The sequence below is a fragment of the Rhinopithecus roxellana genome, chromosome 1 (assembly GCF_007565055.1).
Source record: "Rhinopithecus roxellana isolate Shanxi Qingling chromosome 1, ASM756505v1, whole genome shotgun sequence".
NCBI classification, from domain to species: domain Eukaryota; kingdom Metazoa; phylum Chordata; class Mammalia; order Primates; family Cercopithecidae; genus Rhinopithecus; species Rhinopithecus roxellana.
The window spans coordinates 56276003-56300880 of NC_044549.1; the positions used below are offsets into that span (position 1 = coordinate 56276003).

The window sequence follows — 24878 nt, forward strand, 5'->3', positions numbered from 1 at the left end:
GAAGGAGCAAAAACAGCCCTAATGAAGGTGATCCAACAGCAAGCAGCCAAGCAAGATGCACCTTGCCAGCTGGGCTCAGGGGCTTCCTGTAGATCGTGACTAGGAGCGAGGGAGTAATAGGGGAGGAGGGACCTGTTGCAGGAGGGAAGCTGGTCATTGAGTTCTGGATGCACAAGCATTGCTCTGCCTGTACCATATGAAGCAAATACTGTGACCAAGGCCAAGCAGACAGTTAGGGAAGTGGGCCTTGTCAGGAGTGACTTCAGGCTGTTGGAGAAAAAGCTTTTGAAAAGCCATCAGCCAGGGCAAAGGCCCTAACATGAGGGCCAGCATGGCGCCCATGCCAACAGGCCAGGCTGTGGGTTAGCACCAGGGGGCACAGGTCAGCAAGGGCCAGATCATCCCGGCCATGGGGCAAGAAAGTTTAAATTGCATTCCAAGTATGAAGGAAACAACTGGAGGGTGTTGAAGGCAGAATGACATCATCTGACTTTTTTTTTTTTTTTGAGATGGAGTCTTGCCCTGTCACCCAGGCTCGAGTGCAGTGGCGCGATGATCTCAGCTCGCTGCAGCCTGTCTCCCAGGCTCAAGCGATTCTCCTGCCTCAGCCTCCGAGTAGCTGGGATTACAAGGCGCGCCACCACACCCGGCTATTTTTTTTGTATTTTTGGTAGAGATGGGGTTTCGCCATGTTGGTCAGGCTGTTCTCAAACTCCTGACCTCAGGTAATCCGCCCACCTCAGCCTCCCAGAATGCTAGGATTACAGGCGTGAGCTACCGTGCACCGTGCCCAGCCAACATGATCTGATTTTTAAAGTTCCTTCTGGTTGCTATGAGGAGTAGAACCTGAGGATACGAGAGATGGGAGGATAGGAGGTGGGCACCATTCGAGGGAAATGGAGTGAAGCCTGTGGGGACAGGGCTGTCCTGTATCCTGGGAGAAGAGAGCCGGTGGGGGGGAGGGGCGGGGAGCAATTATAACGGGAGGGAGTTTTTGTTTCCTCTGGCAGGTTTGGGCGGGCTGATCCCCATTCAGCCTTCCCTCCAAATGGCCGTGGCTCAGACACCTAAAGATCGGTCTAAAGGGGCTCCCAATGTCCCCATATCTGCTTTCCCGCCTTCGTGCACCTCTGTACCTCTATGAAGCCTTCCTTGCCCTGCCCCGGGTCTTGGCCAGCGGTGGGCTCCCCAGGGACCTCACCAGGGCGGCATTTTGCAAGGTAAAAAGACAAGAGGCTCAGCAGTGGATCGAGAGCTGCGCAGGGTGCCACCTGCCCTCGGCCCTGCCCACCGCAGCCCCTCCTTAATTCTTATTTTCCCCCTTGTCCACTCCCAGGGCAATCTCCCAGTTCTTCACCTCCCCCAGGTTCTCTCACCCACGCCCCGCCCACAGCGTCCTACCCCAATTCTGGCCTCTCCTGCCCAGCCAAAGCCGGAAGCGGCCTCGGAGTGCGCTGCACCGCCTCTTCCGGGGCCTCTCTAGGCCGGAGCGCGGGATTTCGGTGGCCGGGAGAGGCCGGAACGGCTTCGTGGGGCAGCGGCGCCTCCTGGCGGGCCTGGGGTGTAGCGCGGGAGCCGATGCCGACCCAGCACCTAGCCGCACACTGGCCCCCGCCTCGCGGCCCCTACTCGCTGTGGCCCCCACCTTGCCTGCTCTCCTGCCTCGCTCTGCCTCCGGTCCTGGCTCCCGCCTTCGCCGACCTGCCACTCCTTGGCCGTCGAGGCACGGTCTCCGCAGAGCTGCAGCCGTCCCGCGTCCTCTTGCAAGAGCCCTCTGTGGCACCCCATCGCCCTTGCCGCGCGCGGGGCCCCACCTCGCCAGGGTCTCCTCAGCGGTAGCTGCCCTCGGCTCACCTTCAGAACGTCCCCAGTGATACCCGCCTTTCTGCTTCCTCCAGTCTAGCGTCTTCACACCCTCCGTCATGAGACGCTCCCTCCTTCTGCCGCTTCCACTTCACAGCAGAGATTAGACGGTGATTTGGCTCATTCTCCCGCTGGACACCTCCGCTGCTTCCTGAGGGCGGCGTAGCTCCGCATCGCCCATGCCAGCCTAGGCCCGCTGCGCCGTGGGGGCTCGGATGCCTTGCTGAGTTTGACCTCAGAGTCGTCGGGAGGATGGAGAGGAACTGGGTAAAACTTGCTCTCAGAACACATAGTCAAGGGCGGTTCTGGGGGGTCCAGCCCTTCCTCTACGCCGGGCTTCCCCCAAGGTCAGGCAGTCCGTGGGGGTCTGGCTGGCTCTCTGTGGTACACACTTGCGCACGATGCCCAGCGTCGAGGCCCTACCCATCCCGGGGGATCTCTCCCCTCCCGCCCTTCTGTTTGCTTTCCTCCCACGGATCTGCCAGGAAGCCTTCCAGGACTGTCCTGGAGCCTCAAGGCTCGACCGCACGGGTATGGGTGACCGGCCATCGCAGCCACACGACTGGGCAACGTGTCGGTGGGTCCCCGCGCAGCCAGACTCCGGCTGGTGACCGCCAGGGGTCAGCAGAGGCCTCCTTCTGCGTAGCTCGGCGGATTAGGTGGCTGGCTAATCCGGTGTGTGTAGCCAGGCGGTTTGCAGATTTACTTGGTTGGAAAGTAGTTTTATGCTTTCAGATTTTTCCAGGGCTGCTCTTCTTTCTAAGTAACTCTCAGTCAATTATTACTGCTCCGAGTTGTTGGAAAGTCAGTTGCTGGGTGACTTTAAACTAGGGTCCAGGCAGACATCTTTTTTCTTTTCTTTTTTTGGAGACAGGGTCTTGCTCTGTAGCCCAGGCTGGAGTGCAATGGCGCGATCTCGGCCCACTGCAACCTCTGCCTCCCAGGCTGAAGCGATTCTCCTGCCTCAGCCTCTAGAGTAGCTGGTATTACAGGTGTGTGCCACCATGACTGGCTACTTTTTGTATTTTTAGTAGAGACGGGGTTTTGCCATGTTGCCAGCCTGGTCTTGAACTCCTGACCTTAAGTGAATCCCAAAGTGCTGGGATTACAGGCATGAGCCACCGCACCTGGCCTAGGCAAACATCTGAATGGTCCCCTGGGTCTCTCCACAGCTCTTTGCCATCCCTGCCTGCGTCTTGGACTGCTGTGTCCCTAGCCACCAGCACTTGGCCAGGCAGATCAGTGGCCACCCTGCACACTCCCTGTTGTGCAGACCTCCACTATCCAATCTCTGTCTACTGTTTTCCAGTTCAGTTTCCAGCACCCCGATCCTGGAAGTCGTTCACCAAGCTCCAACCTACCCTCCTACCAGCTGTTTCCCTTCTCTCACCCTCAATACCTTCTTCTTTCCAGCCTTTCTTCCCTCTGCCCCCAGAACCTCACTCTGTTGCCCAGGCTGGACTGCCGTGGTGTGATCTTGGTCCACTGCAACCTCTGCCTTCCAGGTTTAAGCAATTCTCCTGCCTCAGCCTCCCGAGTAGCTGGGATTACAGGTGTGCGCCATCACACCTGGCTAATTTTTGTAGTTTTAGTAGAGATGGGGTTTCACCATGTTGGCCAGGCTGATCTGAAACTCCTGACCTTGTGATCCGCCCACCTCGGCCTCCCAAAGTGCTGGGATTACAGGCATGAGCCACCTCCTGCCTCAAGTAGCTGGGACTACAGGCGCTCGCCACCTCGCCCAGCTAGTTTTTATTATTATTATTTTTTTTTAGTAGAGACGGAGTTTTACCATGTTAGCCAGGATGGTCTCGATCTCTTGACCTCGTGATCCGCCCAGTCTCGGCCTCCCAAAGTGCTGAGATTACAGGCTTGAGCCACCGCTCCCGGCCTCAGTCTTTCTTAAAAGCCACTGTTGGCTCTGCCCCTCTCACTTCACACAAGTTGTTTACACTGGCTCTTTCCAGTTCTACCTCACTTTCTTCTCTGCACACTCCAGGCAGTCCTGTCCCTCCCTCACAAAAGGTCAGGGTCCTTAGGGATCCACAGGTGTCTGAATTCAGTGGTCTGTCCTCTACCCTCACCTTCTTTGCAGCATCTGACAGTTACCTGGCTCCAGATGCCCATGCTCTCCCAGTTTTCCTCTCACCTCCTGGCTGCTCCCGCCCAGCTCCTTTGCTGGTTCTCCCTCATCTTCCAGGGCTCAATGCTTACTGCTGCCCTTCTCTGTCTAAACTTAGCTTCTTTCCATCCCATGGCTTTAAACACCGCTTGCTTTGCTTCCCAGATCCAAAGCTCCATCACTGGCCATTCTACTGAACTCAACACATACACCCAGCAGTTGACTCAGCATCTCCACTTTGATGTCCAGTCAATGTTTTTTTTTTTTTTTGAGACAGAGTCTCACTCTGTCACCCAGGCTGGAGTGCAGTGGCATGGTCTCGGCTCACTGCAACCTCCCCCTCCCGGGTTCAAGCAATTCTCCTGCCTCAGCTTCCCAAGTAACTGGGACTATAGGCATGTGCCACCACACCTGGCTAATTTTTGTAGTTTTTAGTAGAGACAGGGTTTCATTATGTTGGCCAGGCTGATCTCGAACTCCTGACCTTGTGATCCACCCACCTCAGCCTCCCAAAGTACTCGGCTTACAGGTGTGAGCCACCATGCCTGGCCGATGTCCAGTCAATGTTTTTATTTTATTTTATTTTTTGAGATGGAGTCTTGCTCTGCCGCCCAGGGTGGAGTGCAGTGGCACAATCTCGGCTCATGCAAGCTCCGCCTCCTGGGTTCACGCCATTCTTCTGACTCAGCCTCCCGAGTAGCTGGGACAGGTGCCCGCCACCATGCCTGGCTAATTTTTTGTATTTTTTAGTAGAGACGAGGTTTCACTGTATTAGCCAGGATGGTCTCAATCTCCTGGCGTTGTGATCTGCTCACCTTGGCCTCCCAAAGTGCTGGGATTACAGGCTTGAGCCACCGCGCCCGGCCCAATCAGTGTTTTGAACTCTTCATGGACAAAACTGATCTCCCTTCCAAGCCTGTTCCTCTTCCAGCCTCCTGCAGTGGCACCTCTATCCCTAGACAACCTTGGAGTCACCCTTGACTTATTTCTGCCTCTCCTCCCATACTCGAATCATCCAGGAACCCTGCCACCTCTACCTTTAGTACAATCCTAGTGCCTCATCCCGCCTCTACCATCACCTGGGCTAAGCCAAGCAACATGACTATTTGGAGTAACTACAGGAATCCTTGTGTCAGTGTCACCCTTGCCCCCCATTCCGCACCCAGAGCCTAGTCTTAATGCAGCAGCTGGAATAATCTATTAAAAACTTAGACTTATGCCTGGCATGGTGGCTCACAGCTGTAATCCCACCACTCTGGGAGGCCAAAATGGGAGAATTATTTGAGACCAGGACTTTGAAACCAGCCTGGGAAACATAGTGAGACCCTGTCTCTACAAAAAATAAAATACAAATAAGCAGGCAGTGGCGACATGTGCATATAGTCCCCAGCTACTCAGGAGGCTGAGGCAGGAGGGTCCCTTGAGTCTAGAAATTCAAGGCATTAGTGAGCTATGATCATGTCATTTGCACTTCAGCCTGGACCACAGAGCTAGACTGTGTCTTAAAAAAAAAAAAAAAAAAGTTCCTTTCTCAGGCCCACTCTGACCCCCTGTCCCCCGCCCCACATTTTTCTTACCTTGTTGTTTTTTTTTTTTTTTTTTTTTTTTTGAGACGGAGTCTCGCTCTGTCGCCCGGGCTGGAGTGCAGTGGCCGGATCTCAGCTCACTGCAAGCTCCGCCTCCCGGGTTTAGGCCATTCTCCTGCCTCAGCCTCCCCAGTAGCTGGGACTACAGGCGCCTGCCATCTCGCCCGGCTAGTTTTTTGTATTTTTTAGTAGAGACGGGGTTTCACCGTGTTAGCCAGGATGGTCTCGATCTCCTGACCTTGTGATCCGCCCGTCTCGGCCTCCCAAAGTGCTGGGATTACAGGCTTGAGCCACCGCGCCCGGCCGACTTTGTTGTTTTTACTCCCTGTAGTACTGAGCATCTTCTAACCACATGATAGAATTTAGTGGTTAGGTTTAATGTTTCTTTTTTGGATCTAATCCCCAGCCTGGACTGTAAGTTCAGGGAAGGCCAGGGGCTTCACTTTGTTCACTGCTTTATTTGCAGGTGCTAGATGAGTGCCTGGCATGTAGGAACTGTCAATAAACGCTTGTTGAATGAATGAATGAGTCAGTTGAGACACAAATGTGTGCTTGTATACACAGGTGAGAAGGGTGTGGGCAAGGGTAGCTGCTGGGCAGGGAGACTGAGACCCATGCTTTTGCCCCCTTTCCTGCTCTTGTTTTTCTGTAATAACCAGTCATGAGAAAAACAGTGATGCCGGGCATGGTGGCTCAAGCCTGTAATCCCAGCACTTTGGGAGGCTGAGATGGGCGGATTACGAGGTCAGGAGATTGAGACCATCCTGGCTAACACAGTGAAACCCTGTCTCTACTAAAAAATATGAAAAATTAGCCGGGCGAGGTGGCGGGCGCCTGTAGTCCCAGCTACTCGGGAGGCTGAGGCAGGAGAATGGCGTAAACCCAGGAGGCGGAGCTTGCAGTGAGCTGAGATTGGGCCACTGCACTCCAGCCTGGATGACAGAGCGAGACTCCATCTCAAAAAAAAAAAAAAGAAAAAGAAAAACAGTGAAAAGAAATATAGAAGACCTTTGTACTGGACCTTCAGGCTGCTCTAACTTGTCAATACTCCAAACAGAACAATTTTTCCAGAACTATTTATTATTTATTTATTTATTAATTTATTTATTTATTATTTTTTGAGACAGAGTTTGGCTCTTGTTGCCCAGGCTGGAGTGCAACAGCCTGATCTTGGCTCACTGTAACCTCCATTTCCCGGGTTCAAGCGATTCTCCTGCCTCAGCCTCCCGAGTAGCCGGGATTACAGGTGCCCACCACCACGCCTGGCTAATTTTTTGTATTTTTAGTAGAGATGAGGTTTCTCCATGTTGGTCAGGCTGGTCTCGAACTCCTGACCTCAGGTGATCCACCTGCGTTGGCCTCCCAAAGTACTGGGATTGTAGGTGTGAGCCACCGCACCCAGCCTAGAACTATTTATTTATCTGTTTTTTTGTTTATTTATTTTTTGAGACAGAGTCTTGCTGTGTTGCCCAGGCTGGAGTGCAGTGGCACAATCACAACTCACTGCAGCCTCAGTCACCTGGACACAAGTGATCCTCCTGCCTCCGCCTCCTGAAGAGCTGGGACTTACAGGCGTGAGCCACCACACCCTGCTAATTTTTCAATTTTTTTTTTTTTTTTTTTGAGGCGGAGTCTCGCTCTGTTGCCCGGACTGGAGTGCAGTGGCCAGATCTCAGCTCACTGCAAGCTCCGCCTCTCGGGTTTACGCCATTCTCCTGCCTCAGCCTCCCGAGTAGCTGGGACTACAGGCGCCCGCCACCTCACCCGGCTAGTTTTTGTATTTTTAGTAGAGACGGGGTTTCACCGTGTTAGCCAGGATGGTCTCAATCTCCTGACCTCATGATCCGCCCGTCTCGGCCTCCCAAAGTGCTGGGATTACAGGCTTGAGCCACCGCGCCTGGCCTTTTTTGTTTTTTTTTAGAGACGAGGTTTTGCCATGTTGCCCAGGTTGGTCTTGAAATCTTGAGTTCAAGTAATCTGCCCACGTCGGTTTCCCAAAGTGCTGGGATTACAGGTGTGAGCCACCACGCCTGGCCCCAGAACAATTTTTTAAAAGGATAACAAAGGAAAAAACCTGGGAAATTTTTCAACACATACACAAATGCTTAATGATGCCTGAGGGCCTGCAGACCATGGAGGCCAAGTGTCTGGAATTTGACAGCCAGGGACAACGGATACTCACTTTCTTTTAATTTTTTTTTTTTTTTTTGAGACGGAGTCTTGCTCTGTCACCCAGGCTGGAGTGCAGTGGCGCCATCTCAACTCACTGCAAGTTCCGACTCCCAGGTTCACGCCATTCTCCTGCCTCAGCCTTCCATGTAGCTGGGACTACAGGCGCCTGCCAGCATGCCCGGCTAATTTTTTGTATTTTTAGTAGAGACGGGGTTTCACCGTGTTAGCCAGGATGGTCTTGATTTCCTGACCTCGTGATCCACCTGTCTTGGCCTCCCAAAGTGCTGGGATTACAGGCGTGAACCACCATTACTGGCGATACTCATTTTCAAACAGTCATGTGGACACTTGGCTCTTGAATCTAGTGTAGTGGCCACGTTACCTGCCTCCTCCTTGCTGGAGCCTGCTGCCCACAGTCAGGCTGGAGGAGACCTGACTGGGCAAGCAGAGATGGCCTCTTGGGCCAGGGCCCAGGCTCCTTCCCCACACCAGTTGTGTGTATGTGTGTGCGCAGAGGGTGCTACCTTTAGCATATTCACCTGGTCTGCGGGGCCTGAGCCAGAGGTGGTGTCCTGCTGCTGCTCTGACCTGCAGCCTTCTATGGATGGAGGGAGTATAAGAAAAGACCCCCAGGTCTGCCTGCGGGATGGACTTGCCCTTCATTGTCCCCCACTGCCTAGGAACCAAGGGTTCCAGGCAGGGTTATGGCCCCATCGAGACCTCTAGAGGGCAGCCCCTCTCATCAGAACACCCTGTGCTGCATCCATCTCTAGGCCAGTGTCCAGCTCCTTCCTGGGGCCACAGGGCTGCTGGGTGAGTCCCCAGCCTGGAGTCAGATGCCTGGGCCTGATGGGAACGGGACTCAGGAAGCTCCCCTCTGCTGAGCTGGCACTGCTGTGGGCCTAGCAGCCATCGGCTTGAGGAAGTTCTTTCTTCAGGATTTTCCCGAGCTGGCAGCTGCCTTGCAAATTCAAACTGGATCTTTCCTGCTGTCCTTTCCCCAGCGGCCTAGCCTGGTGCAGGGTCTCTCTTAATGAGGGTTTGGTGCCAAGGCCTGCGCAGCTCTATCCCACTGGGTCTCAGCTGGTTCAGGCCTGCTCAAGGCAGTGGGCAGCTTCCCAGTCCCACCGGGGCCAGGACACCTGGGGCTGTCCTGCTTCCTTGCAGCCCCTGCCCTACCTTGGACTCCCGCCTCCCTTTGCCATTTGGGGCCCCCCACACAGGGACTACTAACCCACTTTATTCACAGTGGATTTTACTGTTAATAAAAAGATCAGCCCAACAGGGCACAGGATTTCTGGACTTTTGTCCCCAGACTCAGGGCATTGACAGAAAGTTGACATGGCAGCCTGGGAGCTAGGGGAGGGAAGGGGGCCCTTCCTGGGGCTCCCTCAGGGCTCAGCTACCCCCAGCTCAGACCCTCCCTGAAGCTGCTGGGGATGCACCTCACGTTGCCTCCTTCCGGAGGCCTCTCTCTGTCCCACTTCCTGGGGCCTCATTAATTCCTCCCCACCTCACCCCGTGAGAAAGCAGGTCTGTGCTGAGCCTGGCCCAGGCCCAGAGCTGGGTCTGAGTGTGCCACTGGTTAGTTTGGGAGGCAGGGGGTGGGGTGGGTGGGGGACTTGCCCTGTCCCCACCCTCATCCCAGACAAAGAGATGGGAGCCCTCCATCACCATCCATGTTTTGGCCCCTACCTCACTTTCCAGGAATCCAGGGACCATGGAGACCAAGAATAGAAAACACAGCTGGTCTTATGTATAATATTTATAAAAGAGGGCTGCCAGCCTCCCCACCCTGTCCCAGTGTGGCCACTGGGGTCTTTGGCTCCCGGGGGCAGGCCACTCTGGGCCTCGGCCTGTCTCTTCTCCCAGCAGTGGAATGTGAGCTGTGGCCCAGGCTTGTGGCAGGGGGAGTCCCAGCCTCCCCAGGACTGGTGAAGGGACAGGGCAGGGATCTCTTGGGGATAGCTACACCAGCCCCACCCTCAGCAGAACCTGCTGGCCCCAGCTATGGGGTATGGGAGGGTGTCATCCTGTGAAGGGGGATGGGAGAAGAGTATCCAAGGGCCCAAGTGTCTGAAAAGGGCCTAGGGAATAAAAGGGGGGAAAACAAGTGGGCTGGGGAGATGAGGCTCCAGAGCACAGACCGTGGCCTAGCAGCAGGGTAGGGGAATGGCTCTAGGCCGATTCCAGCTCTGTATGTTTCTACAGGCTGTATCTCCTCAGGAGGCAGCTGCTGGGCCCCAGTGTATGCATCTGTGCAAGGAGGGAATGAGGGGCTTGGGTGGGATCTAAGGCAACAGCCCCACCCTGCTCCCAGTTCAAGAAGCCCCTGCTGCTCTGGAGCCTAGCAGGGTAGTGGCCCAAGGGCCTTGGTCCTGGCTCTTGAACAAAAACCTTCCACAGAGAGGACATGGGGCCTGGCTGAATGCCACAGTGTTAATCGCGTCTTTCTCCTCCCCCGACTGGCCACTGGATGGGAGCAGGGGCTGAAGAGTCTGGGCAGGGCTGCTAGGGTGAGTAGACAGAAGAGCATGAGGGTCACCCTAGTGGTTTCCTCCATGCCGGCTGGTCCCTGAGGCCCAGTCAATGATGATGAAGCTCAAGCTCATGGTCATCAGCAAGAAGCCAAGCACAGCAAAACACAGGGCCTGTGAGATCAGAAGTCAGGGTCAGGTCCAAGGTCAGGGCAGTTCCCTTAGCCCCATACCAGCCTACCGGCCTCCAGGCCCCTCGCACCAGGATTTTGGGGGTGGATCTCGCAGGCTCCTTCTCCGTGGGCATGATTCGGAAGTAAAATATGGCAGGGAAGATGAAGATGAGGCATGGGGCAGATGTGGCACCTGCAAAGAACAAGACATGGCCACTGCTGGCTCATATCCTCCTACTGACTAAGGTTTGGGGGTGGACTTTTCAATGAGATCAAACACTCCTTATTGAGAGAGTTTCACGTAGAGACCACTGGAGAGCTCTGCCTGATTCTAGCTCATCAGCCTCTCCCCCTTGTTCTCTATCCATGAGGATAGAAGGCTGGTGATGTCAGTGTCAGGAGAATGTCAGCCAGTGAAGCTAGCATTGAGGAAAGGCAAGTCAAGAGATGGAGAGAGATGAGGGCTTAAGGGTATTGGGCTCCAGGCTACAGCTATACTTGAAGGCTTCTCTGTTATTTGAGCCAGTGAATTCCTTTCTGCTTAATTCATTTCGAGTTAGATTTCGGACATAGAGAACGAAGAGTGCTGTCCTGTGATATCCATGATACTCAGCCCCCAGGTCTGTCTGTCAGTCCTGGCAGAGTTTGTTAGTCCTCTGAGTTGGGTCACCCCAAAGATATTTCAGAATTGTCTGCTCTACCAGCTGAGAGCCCCATCTGGAATGTGGCAGTGGATGGAGCGCCATACTTGGAGTGCAGTGATCCTGGGGCTGAATCAAGCCCAAGGCTTCTATTCACCAGCTGTGTGGCCCTGCTGCTCCTTTAATCACTCTGAACTTTAGTTTCCTGACATGTGAAATGTGGACAAGACCCAGTGAGATCCTTCGAGGAGGCCTCTGATCCCTGGGGTCCACCCCTGTCCTCCAGCATGGGGGACTGACTCAGTGACTCTGAGTCCCGAAAAAGGATTAGAATAGCCTATGAACAAAAGCTCAGATGGGAGGCCAAACTGTGCACATGGCCACTCCACTTAATGTAGGGTGTAAGCTCAGGAATCTGCCAGGATTTGCAGAGGTGAATTCCTCTGGGGCAATACCCTGCTTCCACAGCAGGGCCAGACCTCACCGATGACCCCAAAGATGCCCAGGATGTTGGGGGCAAAGATGACCAGCAGGTTGATACAAGTGAGCAGGCCAACAGCAATAAGCACGTGCCGCAGCCAGCTGAACTCCTGGTTCGGAAACAGCATCTGCTGGATGGCGCGGCGCACCTGGGGGACAGGTGGGAAGAATAATCAGCCTATTGGCCCCATCAGCCCCTCCCGCCACTGGTCTGGCCACCTGCCCACCAGCTCACCGGGAACAGAACGATGGGCACTGTGAGCGTGACTGCTGTCAGCACGGCTACACGCACACACAGGATCAGCACGTCAAATGAGTCCACCTTGCTGTAGGTGTGCAGCAGCTCTGACTCCACCCCATCTGTGGCAGGCAGGGAGGGTGGTCAGCAGGTAGCCCCGGGAAGGAGGTGGGATCTGAGCTGCCTGGGGGACCCCAACACTGTGGGGATTGGCATGCAGACTCACCTCCACAGCAGCAAGGAACAGCCAGGCACCACACGCCTCAGTATGGAGGGCACCATGGCCACAACCAGCCCCTTCCCCCCAGCCTGGCCTAGGCCTCTGCCCACCAGTGCCACCATACCATAGAAGGTGAGGTAGCCAAAGAGGGCAGCCAGGAAGTACATGATGTACATGACGGCGATGGACAGGTTGGAGATGTGCTGCATCTTCTTCTTGGAGGGGCTGTGGGGAAGTGGGGGATGGGTGTTGATGACAAGCTGGGCAACATTGGGAGACCCCCATGTGCCCCAAGCCCTCTCTGTCACTACACTTTCACCATTCAGCAGCTGAGGGAGTCTCCTTCTTGCTCATAATCGCCTCTCATGGCTGCCCAGGAGATCTTAGATAAAGTGACTTGGCTCCTGTCACTCCCCTCTCCACATTCAGGACCACATCCATTCTCCCCAAACCAGCTCAGGGCAGCCCCGCCCCCGCTGCCAGCCACAGATACCTACTCCTTGAGCTCGGTATAGATGGGCAACACCTCGGGGTGGCAGACGAAGGCAAAGGCCATGATGGGGATGGTGTATGCTGTCTGGGGAAACATGAGGCTGTGTCAAGGCAGTCCCCCACTCTCACTGGGCCCCCGCCCCGCCCTGACCTGTCAGAACCTGTGAGTTGAGCGTGAAGTAACTGGGAGTGCAGAAGGCTGCAGCCTCAGGCTCGATCTGCAGCTGCACCTTCTCCTTCACGACCTCCATGTGGCTGAAGTTGCCTGCGGTGTTGTTGAAGTTGGGGGGCAGTGGGCAGGGCACGTGGAACTTTTTGTAGATGACCTGGAGTGGGGAGGGATGAGGGTGTTCGAGCCAGGCTGAGCTGCCTGGGAAGTTACCATGAAACCACATCTAGATCAGGACTGGCAGAACTGCCTTCTGGCCCAGGCTTCCCAGAGACACGTGCCCCCACCTGATGACAGGGAACTCCCCCGAGAGACCCGCTGCCCGCTTTCTCGGCCAACATGGAAGATGACTCACTGCAATTAGGAAGAACACCATGCAGCTAAGAGAGAAGCCGCTGGAGTAGCCCAGGTAGCCTGCAAAGTGGAGGGGGCACTCTGAGACCTGGGGCCCCTCCCATGGTATACGCCTCCAACATCCTTTCCAAGGCTCTGACCCTTCCACACTCACCAAGCTGCCGCATCAGTGCCAGGGGCAGAATGATGATGACAGACACAAGGATCACCAGGTAGTTCCCATTTATGAACCAGTCCCTGCAGGGACAGGAATCGGGAGCCAGGGTCAGAATCCATTCAGCCTGGGATGGGGCCCCTGCCTCCCTCTGCTGGAGTTACCAGTGGTGCCAGTGAGTGACATCTGAAGAATGTTTGTCCACAGCTCTGAGTCTCACTTTCCCCATCTGCAAAATGGGCGTGCCCGGCCGGGCGTGGTGCCTCACGCCTGTAATCCCAGCACTTTGGGAGGCCAAGGTGGGTGGATCATCAGGTCAGGAGTTTGAGACCAGCCTGACCAACATGGTGAAATCCCGTCTCTACTAAAAATACAAAAAAAATTAGCTGGGCATGGTGGCAGGAGCCTATAATCCCAGCTACTCAGGAGGCTGAGGCAGGTGAATCGCATGAACCCAGGAGGCAGAGGTTGCAGTGAGCCGAAGATTGCACCACTGTACTCCAGCCTGGGCAACAGAGCGAGACTCCGTCTCAAAAAAAAAAAAAAGTAAGAAAGAAAAAAAAAAAAAAAAGGGCGTGCCCTCAGTACTCTCCTTCAGGGTGACGTGAGAACTAAGGTTCCAGCCTGGCACACAGCTCATGCTCAGGACCCTCTCTATTATAGGCACTGCTGTTGCTTTTCTCAGGACACATAGGTCTGGGCCCAGCCTTTGGATGGAGGTGGGTGGGAGGAAGGGACCTGGTTCTAGAGGGAGGTGGTGTTTTCCACGGGGGTTTCAGGCACTTGCAATAACCTGTATCCCTTGCAGTTCCTTCTGGCATCTTGGCATTGCCTCATCCTGCTCCCTCCTCTAACCCACCAGGAATGGATATGGGGCACAGGGAAACAAGGAGATAAGGACCAGGGCCGTCCTCAGAGGCAAGCCCGGAGGTCAACTCCTTGGGAAAGGCCCAGGGCCCTAGGGGCAGAATTCTGGCTCTCCCTCTTGCGGGAGCTACTCTCAACCTCCCAGCCCCTCTGCTTGCTCGGCTGGGCTGACAAGAGCAGGGCCTGACTGTGTCCCCTCTGTCCCACAAAACACGTTTGATGCCCAGTCAATGCTGGTTAAAGTGATAGGCAACTGGGACACTTGGGCTTAATCTCTTGGTGGGGGGGCAACCCCATGGTCAGGAATAGCAGGTGCTTAGAGCTAAGCTTGAGCCTCCCACGCTCACAGGCTGGGTTCGGGGCGAGGAGGGGCCCAGCTTTCTCAGCTGTACCCTGCCCCTAGCCCCACATGCCCCTTCTGGAGGGGGTGTCCCCTAGGTGCTTCCCAAGTGAGTGTGAACTGAATGCTGGCTCTGCTGGCAACTCTCCCACCTCCACCAGCTTCTTGTCTGCTTTGTCTTGTCTCTCCCACTAGCCCAGCCTGGCACCCCCACCCTCACCCAGCCCCCTACCCCACCCCTCCTCATTGCACCGCACCCCTCTCCTCCCCTCCCCACTCCAGGGCTCACGAGGTTTTCTCCTCCAGGTTCAGGAAGGTCTGTATAACAAGTGGCAGCTCAGACTTGATGATGTACAGGTAGCTGGACATGGCTGTGGGGAGAGGGGTGAGCAGGCACTGGGGTCAGCCCAACCGGCCAGCTTTTGGGGCCGTCCGCTTACCTACTGCCTGCCCCTGCCCACTGCTCTCACCTCCGATGTTCTGGAGTGTGATGGCCAGGGCTGCTGCCAGCTTTCCTGGGGTCCCAAAGGCACGGTAGCCCAGCTGCTCATAGGCACGGATGCCTGCAGAAGCAGGGTCAAGAAGTCAGGAACTTGCCCCAGTTTACCCACCAGCTCCCACCCATTCCAGGCTGGTGTGAAACTCACCCACGACCCCTGAGGACTTGAGTAGCAGGTGGATGGAGTAGCTGGAGAGCAAGGCGACAGCCGTCAACAGGAACCTGGGGACACATGGGAAGATGGAAGAAAAAGGCCATTGGGGGCTACCCTAGCTGGCAGAGGGTGAGGGGCTCTGAGAGGCCTGGGGGTGAAGGGTCTGTAACCTGGGTGTCTGGACTTCCAACAGGTATGGATGCAAGATCAGCAGGCCCCAGGGGTGATGAACACCACCCTGTTTGATCCAGGGTGGAACACACCCCAGAAGGGGCCCTCTGGGTCAAGAGTGTCCCTGTGACTGCCCTCTGAGCACCTTCTCCTCTCGAGTCCTTGAAACAAACATGTTTTCCATTCTGGTTTCAGGACAGAGCCCCCAGGCAAAGGACATGTGTGCCCACACAAAGCCTGGCCATGGGGCTTGGCCATCATGTGTAAGGTGGCAGAAGGACAGTCTCTGGCCTGTAAGACTGGCCTGTGTTGTGACCTCAGTTGGTTTACTGGGCAGTGAGGTATATTTGTTTGGCTGTGGATGTTTTTTTCAGCCATGGTTTGTTAGTGTAAAAAGTGCCCACCCACTGCAGCCTGGGTGCTAGGACAGGGAACTGGCGGGTCCTGGGAGGTCATGATTGGTGACTTGCTTAGGGCCCCTATCTTTAGAAGGTTCTCTGAGGGCACTCACAGGAAAAGGATAATGCCTGTATTGGCCATGGCATAGGCGAGTCCCAGGATGCCGCTGCCCATGATGGCATTGCTGAGGTTGAACACTGACATCCCAAATGATGTCTTCCCCTCGAACTGCAGGCACCAGAATGGGATGGGAAAGGGTGGGAGGAGTCAGCAAGGGACAGGGGCATCGTGGCATTCCCCCTGACTGTCCCTCAGCCTCCCACTGCTGCCAGAGACCACCTCATTACTGCATCCAAGTTCCCCACAGTGTCCCCCAACAACCCGTTGTTGCCCTGCTCACGTCAGTGAAGTGTGGCTCCTTGCTGGGACTTTTCTGTAGGAAACTCTTGCCCTCAATACAGCTCCTTGTGGGGTCCTCGACTCTGTAGGCACAGGTCAGGGTGGGTGGCTCAGCTCCAGCCCTTTGCTCTGTACCCCTGCCCTGCCCTGTCTTGAGCCAGTACTGGGTCCCTCTTGTACTCACCTCTGGTTGCCTGCCATGGGGGTGATGACTGGGAGCAGCCCCTCTGAGTGTTTGCCATTGGGCACCAGCTCCACCATCTCTGTCTGCAAAGGCACCTCCATGGCTCAGGGCACACCACCAGGAGCACTGGTCTCACACCAACAGTCAGATGTCTGCAGAGCAGCCAGTCCCTCTGGTTAGCCCAATTACTTGGGCCTATGGCCCAGCCTCTACCCGAGGCCTGCAGCCATAGCACACCTCCCAGAAGGTCACTTGGGACATACCCGCACATGCAGCTCTGCCTGCTGCCTCCCTGGGATCTGCCATTGGGGAGATCCAGCTCAGACACCTGAGTTCCCAGCATGTTCTGATGGGACACCCTAGCCAATGTACATAATGCATTTCTTACACGCACACCCATCCAGGCAAGCCTTTGGGGTCTCGGTTTCACCATCTGTGAAGTAAGGGTCATCTGGATGACCCAAGTTCAGAGCCCAGTGGCACCAGCATCCCCAGATGCTCAGTCCCAGGTCCCCAGACTTCACTCTGGGTATGTACCCGGGATAGACTTCTCCTCCTTGACATCAGTACTGGGTGATGGTTTCCTGCACTGACCCTGTGTCCAGGGGCCTCCTGCCCAATCTAGAATGGCACTGCCCAACGGCTGGAGGCCTCGGGACAGGGTGAGGGCTGTGGGCCCTGTTCCCAGCCGCCCGGCGGGCACTGCTGGCAGCCAGAACAAAGAGCCCTCTGTGGGCTGAGAGCTGGCGCTGGGAACGGCAGGCGCAGAGGCTGTCCCCCCTCCCGGAGCCAGGATGCCTGAGGCGGTGCTGGGTAGCTGGACACCTGGGCCCTTCCCGCCTGGCTGCGGCAAAGGGCCCTCAGGGGGCCTTCCAGGAAAAGGGTGCTCCAGGGCCGGTTCTCTGTGCCACACACACCTCACCCTCCACACAGTCCTGGCCTCAGGGCCATGTTTTCTTCCAAGCCTCTCCTCTACTGCCAGGCAGGGAACCCCCAACCCTCAGGGGCCCACTGTCCAGGAGTGCACCCTCTGAACAGACCCCCATTTCCTAGGGCCCCAGGCCAGGAGCTCAGGCCCTTGGCCGGCTGTAGAGGAGCCTGGGTCACCAGATCAGTCTCCCTTCTCAGGGCTTGGCCCTGCTGGGCCTCAAAGGAACCAGCTCCCCTTTCCCCACCATCCCTGCCCACTGCCCAGACAACTCACTGGCCCCTCTCCCATCACTGGGTCCAGGAATTGCCTGTCTCATACCCAGAGGTGGCTGGGCATAGTGCCCCCAGGTTCTGTAAGGACACCCTGAAGGCCAGCCTGGCCAGCAGGAGAGCTGGAGACCAGTGAGGGGGACAGCCCTGCCAGGCACGACAGCCAGAGCCTGGTCCTGAAGCCATGGTGCCCTCTCTGCTGGGGAACCCTGAATTCTGCCCTGAACCCCCCATCCCCACTCCAGCCCCTGATGGTCTCAGGTCTGCCCTTGAATCTGGAGCACTGGGGGACTCAAATGTAGCACTCAGGGCTAGGGGTGAACAGGAGAGGCTGGGCTCAGGCCTCAGGCCTGGTGCCCCCGGAGGCTGCAGAGGTCACAGCAGCCTCTGGCCTCTCTGGTCAGAGGACTCCCTCCCTGTACTGCCCCAGGCAGCCCCAGGCCGGAGTTCAGATTCTGGCACCTGGACCCTGGAGACCCCAAATATGGCACTCTTGCATCCCTCAAACTTGCCTCTCCTTCTGATGCCAGCATCTTACCTCCTCTCCTCCCAGCCCCACCTACTCAGGACTCTTAACAATGTTAGCATCTCTTCTTGAGCCCTCTCCCCTGACCCCAGAGTTGCCTAGGTCCACCTGTCCTCATGCCCCTGCCCTAAGCCTTGCCATCAGCATCCCTCCAAGGGTCCCACCTGGGTATGGAGGTGCCGGTGCTGGCGTCCAGAGCTACTCCAGAGTCCCTCCTGCATTCAGTTGGGGGTGCCCTCTCTCGGCCCCCTGTTCTGGGCAGGCTGGGACAGGCCCTCAGAGTGTGCTGAGCTGGCAGCCTGGACAAAACACACTTCTCTGCCCTAATATTCTTCCATAGCAGCCAGGCACTGCCTCCAGGGAGACCACAGTCTGTGTCATGGGCCGTGGGAGGTGTCTGAGGTCTGAGCTCCAGGTTCCCCATCCCCCCTGCAGGAGCTGGGCCTAGACCTTTGGGGCCTGGTGGCTATTACTCAATCATGACCAGTCATTGCTGGGTCTTGGGCTGGCCCGAGATCCCAGAAAGGATTTAGAATATCTCTCCTCAAGTGACCTCCAGCCTGAAAGAGACAACGCCCCCCAAATAGCACCCTCATCACTACCCTGTAGCTCCTGCTGCAACTCAGTGTAAGCCACATAGTGCTGTGTCTCAAAAAAGAGGATGGGGGTGCTGGGCGCAGTGGCTCATGCCTGTAATCCCAGCACTTTGGGAAGCCGAGGCGAGCAGGATCACCTGAGGTCAGGAGTTCAAGACCAGCCTGACCAACATGGAAAAACCCCGTCTCTACTAAAAACACAAAATTAGCCCGGCGTGGTGGCGCATGCCTGTAATCCCAGCTACCTGGGAGGCTGAGGCAGGAGAATCGCGTGAACCTGGGAGGTGGAGGTTGCAGTGACCCGAGATTGTGCCATTGCATTCTAGCCTGGCCAACAAGAGCCAAACTCCATCTCAAAAAAAAAAAAAAGAGGATGAGGGAATCAAGGAAGACTTCCTGGAGGAGGTAACGAAGCCAGTCCTAAAATTCCAGTAGGCACCCTGGGGTGTCAAACAGAAAACAGGGCACCAGAGAGAGAGCACAGCATAGGCAGAGGCCCTGAGGTGCAGTACAAGGCAAGCTGTGAGGGTTGAAGGAAGGTTCTGTGGCGACAGACAAACCTGATAGAGCTGTAAAGGCCAGGTCCAGGAGTATGGCCTTTGGTCCAGGGCAGAGAGGAGGGCTGGGGGCTGGGGACCAGGGTGAGGATTAGCACTGGCTTGGCATGGAGCCCCCAGCCATTCCCTGAGGCTGCCAGCCCATTTTTGACAGCTCCTACCCCTCAGGCCTGTGGCCTCCCAGGCTCCTTTGTATCCAGGAGTCAGGGTAAACTCAGGGAAGGGCCCCCGCATGAGAAAGGATCCCAGCAGAGCCTGATCCCCTGTGTTGAAAGCCCAGAGTAGACCTTCTGGTGCTGGGCTTGGCCCTGCCTCACTGTGTGGCTAGGGGCAGCATACTCCCCAACTCAGGACCTCAGTGTACCCCTATCCTCTAGGGGTCCCATGAGGCTTGGTCAAAGTTTGGGATGAGTGAGGAGCCTCCCCAAAGCCTTCATCCCCAGGGCAGGCCATGGGTGCCCAGAGAGTGGCCAGGCGCTAGGGTGGGGAGACCATAGTGGCCTTGGGCAGGTCATCAGAATGGCATGTCATGGATGTAGTGTGAGCCCGGGCAGTAGATCAACGGCCCAGGCCCTTGCCCTGGGACCTGTTTTGCTTTCCTGGGAGATAAGGGCCAGGAGGGGCCAGGAGCCACAGGGATGGTGCAGCAGGTAACGCCCGCCCACGCAAACATCACACAGCGAGAATTCATCAGTCACACCTCGGCAGGTGTTGAGTTTGGCTAATTAAAGATTTTGAGCCCCAGGAATCCAGGCCACCTCAGGGCAGCTGATGCAAGCAGCTACAGGAAGCACAGCTCTCTGCCCAGGGATCAAGGTCCTTGGAGTCCCCAGGACTCTGAGCTTTGCTTTCCTTCCCCATGCTCAGAAACATAAGTGGGTCTGGGTCTGCAGTAGTGAGCTGGTGACAGGGAGGACTTCACACTCTTTTTTCCTTGGTGGTCACTTGTACCAGCGGAGGCACAGACCCCCTGGAGCTTACTGCTAAGGCCCAGGCTTCCTGACCTCCGCCAAGATCTCAGGAGAGACAGCTCACCTGGCTTGAGGGTCCTTCATGATTATTCCTGGGGGCTCAGGGGTGAGGGCTGCCCCCAGTTCCAGCTCAGCTCATTTTTACCACTCCCCTCCTTGACTGAGACAGGGTGCCCCCCTTCTAAGTCTGGTACCCATCTGGACAGTTACCCCTCTGTCCATCTGCTCCTCCAGGCTTCAGAGGGAAGATGCCCCCTCCTAGGACAAGGTGTTAGTAAGGGGGGGAACCAGATCCAATGGAGACATTTGGACTGTATGTTCTCAAGGCACAGCCACAGGAATTAGTGGTAGCTGATTGCTGGGGTCAGGGGTCTAGGGACAAAGCAAGTGGGAGGAGGATGTTAGAACAGGGAAAAGACACCTCTTACCCTCCTCCAGACCCACGTTTCCAGATTTTGACCCCAGTAGATTCTAGTCCTCCCTCTGCCACATCCTCCTCATCAACAACACAACAATGCAAGTGGCCAGTGTGTGACCAACCCTGGGCTAATACTGAAGAAGTGACATGCAGGAGGGGGCACATTCAGGGGAAGGCAGATGGCCCAGAGAACTGAACTACTGGCCATGTTAATCCTCAACCCCCAGTTCCCTGGCCTTGGGATCTAGGGTCTGTGGCTGTGTGTTCTGGGCATCCGGAGGTGTCTAGGAGGATCTGAGAGACCCAGCTGGGGCCGGAAGGTAGACTTTCCTGTGGCCGGGTACATTTTCTAACAGATGCTTGTAGCTGGGCCTAACCTTAGGCACCTCAGCCTCCCTTCCCACCCAGCCCTGGACCCTCCTTGCTCAGGCTGCCACCCGTAGAGGTTGCAGCCAGAAGCTCTTGGTTCACGAGTGGGCTACAGCAACAGCAGCCCCCACCTCCCCCATTACCAGTCTGCTGAGAAGGACGTGCAGCCCGAGGCCCAGCTGAGGCAAAGGACAGGACATCACGTGACTGTGGCCCCCCAGGGGCAGGGGAGACCCTGCGCCAGCCAGCCCATTCTCCTCCCTGCTGACCCGGAATCCCCTGGAGCCGGCCAAATATTTGGACAGCCGGACTTCTGGCCCCAAAGAAAGCTGAAACACAGGCCTCGGGCAGTTCAGGACTCATCAGAGAGTCCGATGGGGGGCTAAAGTCAAGGTCGGCCTGGAGGAGGGGCAACATCCAACATCAGGAAGAAGAGGAAGAGGGAGGGAAGAGAGATAGAGAGGGAGAGAACAGGGAGAGAAAACACAGTCATTAGCTCCATGCATCCATGCATACTGATCCATACAGAGAGACAGATAGATAGAGATGCAGAGGCCCAGGGAGACAGGGAAATGCAGATGCACACAGAGGGACACAGACAGAAAAACAGACAAAAATCACATGCAGATAGCGGACAGACATTTAGACAGGGAGACAGAGAGTGACAGAGACAACCAGGGAGGTGAGAAACAGAGTGAGCACCCAGTCAGAAACAGCCAAATGGAGGAAGAGACAGACAGCGAGACAGCAAGAGACAGTTGTAAGGCCGGGCGTGGTGGCTCATGCCTGTAATCCCAGCACTTTGGGAGGCTAAGACGGGCAGATCACCTGAGCCCAGGAGTTCGAGACCAGCCTGGCCAACATGGTGAAACCCCATCTCTACTAAAAATACAAAAATTATCCAGGCATGGTGGCAGGTGCCCGTAATCCCAGCTACTCGGGAAGCTGAGGCAGGAGAATTGCTTGATCCCAGAGGCAGAGGCTGCAGCGAGCCAAGATCACGCCACTGCACGCCAGCCTGGGTAACAGAGAGAGATCCTATCTCAAAAAAAAAAAAAAAAAGAGACAATGGAGGAAAAAGAGAGTCCCAGAAAGAGCAAGAAGGGGAGAGGGAGCCAGGGATCCCAGGTGAGGGGGCAGTAGGCCCAATGGACACTGCCAAGATGGCCAGGCAGAATCCTGGAGGACCCCACAAAAAGACTGCTGCTGTGCCTCCAGGTCTCCACAGAGCAGGTTATGCCCCTACCAGCCAGGTACTATGACACCCAGAGGGTGGGGCTGAGCCCACTAGGGTCACAAGGCCAGGCCCAACTGGAAAGCTCAGAGATCCCTGGTCCAGCACCCAGGACTTGTCTACCTGAGCAATGGAAAATACATGTGGAGATGATGGTCATTTGGAGTGACCCCCATTCTCAGCAGCCATGCACGTGTGCAGACGTGCCGGCTGAGAGGCTGTGTACAGGACGTGGCCCGCAGAGCGGAAATTCAAAACCAAGCCACCCCAGGCTACTGGCCGGAAAGCCCCTCCTGCCCAGCAGCTGGTCCTTCCCTTTGGCCCCCAGAAGCCCCGCCTGGTCCTCTAGAGCCCCACCCTGTTCTCCTATGTCTGTCCTACCACCCAGAGTCAAAGGCCTACCCTTCGCCCACTAAACAAGAGTACACAGGGCACACAGTGGGTGCTCAGCAAATGTTAAATGAATGGAATAGCCAGGCATGGTGGCTCACACTTGTAATTCCAGCACTTTGGGAGGCCAAGGCAGGCAGACTGCTTGAGCTCAGGAGTCCGAGACCAGTCTGGGCAACATGATGAAACTCTGCCTCTACCAAAAATACAAAAAAACTATCCAGGCTTGGTGTTGCGCACCTTTCGGTCCTGGCTACTCAGAAGGCTGAGATGGGAGAATTGCTTGAGCCTGGGAGGCGGCGGCTGCAGTAAGGCTAGATTGTGCCACTGCACTCCAGCCTGGGCAACAGAGTGAGACCCCATCTCAAAAAATGAAACAAATAAAAATAAATTAATGGAATGCAGTCGAGGCCCTCGGCAAGCCCTCTTACCTGCTCCAACTGAGGCCTGGCCCCTGGCCATGTCTACACTAGAACATCCTCCCACTGAGTCCCAATTCTACTATAGCATAGACTGTACATTCCACCTCAGCTTTCTGTTCACAGAGACGCCAAAACTGCACCTCCCTTGTGGCCCACCCGCACCACTCCCCTCCAAATATGTTTCCCTCTCAAACTGGATGCTTGTCCTCACACCCAGCCCAGACTTCCAGGGTTTGGCCAGTTCAGCTTAAAATCCTTCCCTGACTCAACCCAGAGACCATGAACCACCCAGCTAGTCTTGTTGTGCCTCAGTTTCTCCATCTGTCCAGGGCTTCAAGGCTACTTGCTAGGGCAATGGCACAAGAACAGGAGCAATCAGTTGTCATGATCTGGCAACCTGGAGCCCTGGACTGGTGTGGGGACCATTTGTGACATGGGCCAAAAGAACCAGCACACAACAAAGAGTGACTTGAGAGGCCAGCGAAGACATGGGTCCCATGGGCCCAGGCAGAGCAAAATTCTGAGATACACACTCCCACCCTCCCCAGAGATTCAGCTCCCTGCTCCCCATGTCAAGAAATCAGATTCCCATTTCTGGTTTCAGTTATTCCAGCCCTCTCAGAGACGGGCCAGGCTTGGCGTCTTCCAGTCCTGATCCCTCCCACCAGTGATGCTTCTTGCAGGAAGGGTACCCTGGCTGTGCCTAATTTCCCCCATTCAAAATCGAACCATCCTTGGGTCTCTTTAGCTTTCTATCCCCCAGACTGAGAGCCCTGAGGGATTTGCTTCCTTTCCAAAAGGAAATGAGCCCCATCCCAGACCTTTTACAGAACAGGAAGAGGTGAAAGGTCCAAGGGCGTTTTCCAGGGGCAGGTCTGTGCCCCGAGTGGGTCATGGAAGAAAGGACAGGATTGGCAGGCTGAAGGAAGGATGGGCATGAGTGGGGATGTCCTCCATGGTGTTCCTCAGGGCTCAAGAGCCTTTGACTTAGCCTTTCTCAGACCTGTTTGGGAGCCCATACCTGGACTCAGGACTCAGGTCCCTGTGGGGGGGAAAGGGCGGGTCCCCGCAGGTCCCGCCCCTGGCTTCCCCCTGCCCGGGTGTAAACAAACGCACGCATTCGCTGTGGCCAATCGAAGGGGCCAACCGGACGGGGGCGGGCTCTTGCAAACCAAGTCTTGGTTCCTTCTCTCCGCAGTGCGCTGCGCGGGCTCTGACTTATTCCCTACCCAGTTCCAGGTTGGGAGGAGCTCGCACGGCGCCCCGGCCACAGGTCAGGGAGCCACGCGCGCCCTGCGCCTTCTGTGCCCGCTGGCTCCTCTGCAAATGGCACCGGCTCTGGGACCAGCATGTACCCCGCGGCCCCTCAGGCGGCCCGGCCCGATCTGCCCTCAAGCCCTTGTCCAAAGCAGCCGGGATAAATATACCAGGATTCCCATCGTGCCAGCCGGGCTGCTCTGCCTGTCAGGCGCCCGTCGGGGCAGCGCTCCAGGGAATGCTCCAGGCTCCTCTTGGGTCCTCACCTCGGGCCCTCTGCAGCCTGCCCCACGGGCCCTGCCTCAGAAAGCCTGTGGCGTGCCGCCCGAGCCTCCAACAAGGCGTCCTGTGGTCCCAGCCCCGGGTGCCCGCCGACCTCCTGCTGTACCTCCCGGCCATGCCGAGAGGCCCCAAGGCGACGACGTGTCCCTCCCGGTACCTCCAGCGCCCTGCTCAAGCTCGGCGCTGAGTCCCGACTGGCAGGTCCCCAAGACCGGCGCCTGGAGCGCGCGGGGCTTTGGCTCGCCGGAGGCTGGGGCGCCTGCCCGGGTCAGGACGGGAGAGGAGAGCTGCCCAGAGCCCGGCTATGGACAAGGAGGGTGGACAGTAGCGCTCGGCCCACCCGATTCCCCTGTGCGGCAGGATGAACACCCGAAGCGGTACCTGGCCTCGCGGCTGGGCACGCGCGGCGCTCCGCTCGGGCCAGCGCGGTCCGCTCTGCTCCCGGCTGAACTCAGGGCTGCAACAGCGACAACAGCGACGTAGGGGATGAAGGGCGCCCGGC

The 24878-nt window shown here is 56.4% G+C and overlaps 1 protein-coding gene across 1 annotated transcript; it reads right to left on the bottom strand.

The window, feature by feature from the left end:
- Positions 1–8981: 8981 nt before the first annotated feature.
- Positions 8982–24862, bottom strand: SLC38A3 (solute carrier family 38 member 3). The gene is made up of 16 exons (XM_010369334.2): positions 24758–24862; positions 16155–16306; positions 15972–16053; positions 15684–15799; positions 14996–15069; positions 14819–14911; positions 14638–14719; positions 13142–13224; positions 12989–13047; positions 12626–12790; positions 12470–12549; positions 12097–12197; positions 11750–11874; positions 11519–11663; positions 10483–10586; positions 8982–10394 (listed from the first exon to the last, which is right to left on the bottom strand). Exons 2-16 carry the CDS (start codon positions 16253–16255, stop codon positions 10290–10292), a joined length of 1515 nt encoding a protein of 504 aa, XP_010367636.1. The 5' UTR covers positions 16256–16306; positions 24758–24862; the 3' UTR covers positions 8982–10289.
- Between the last annotated feature and the right edge of the window lie 16 nt (positions 24863–24878).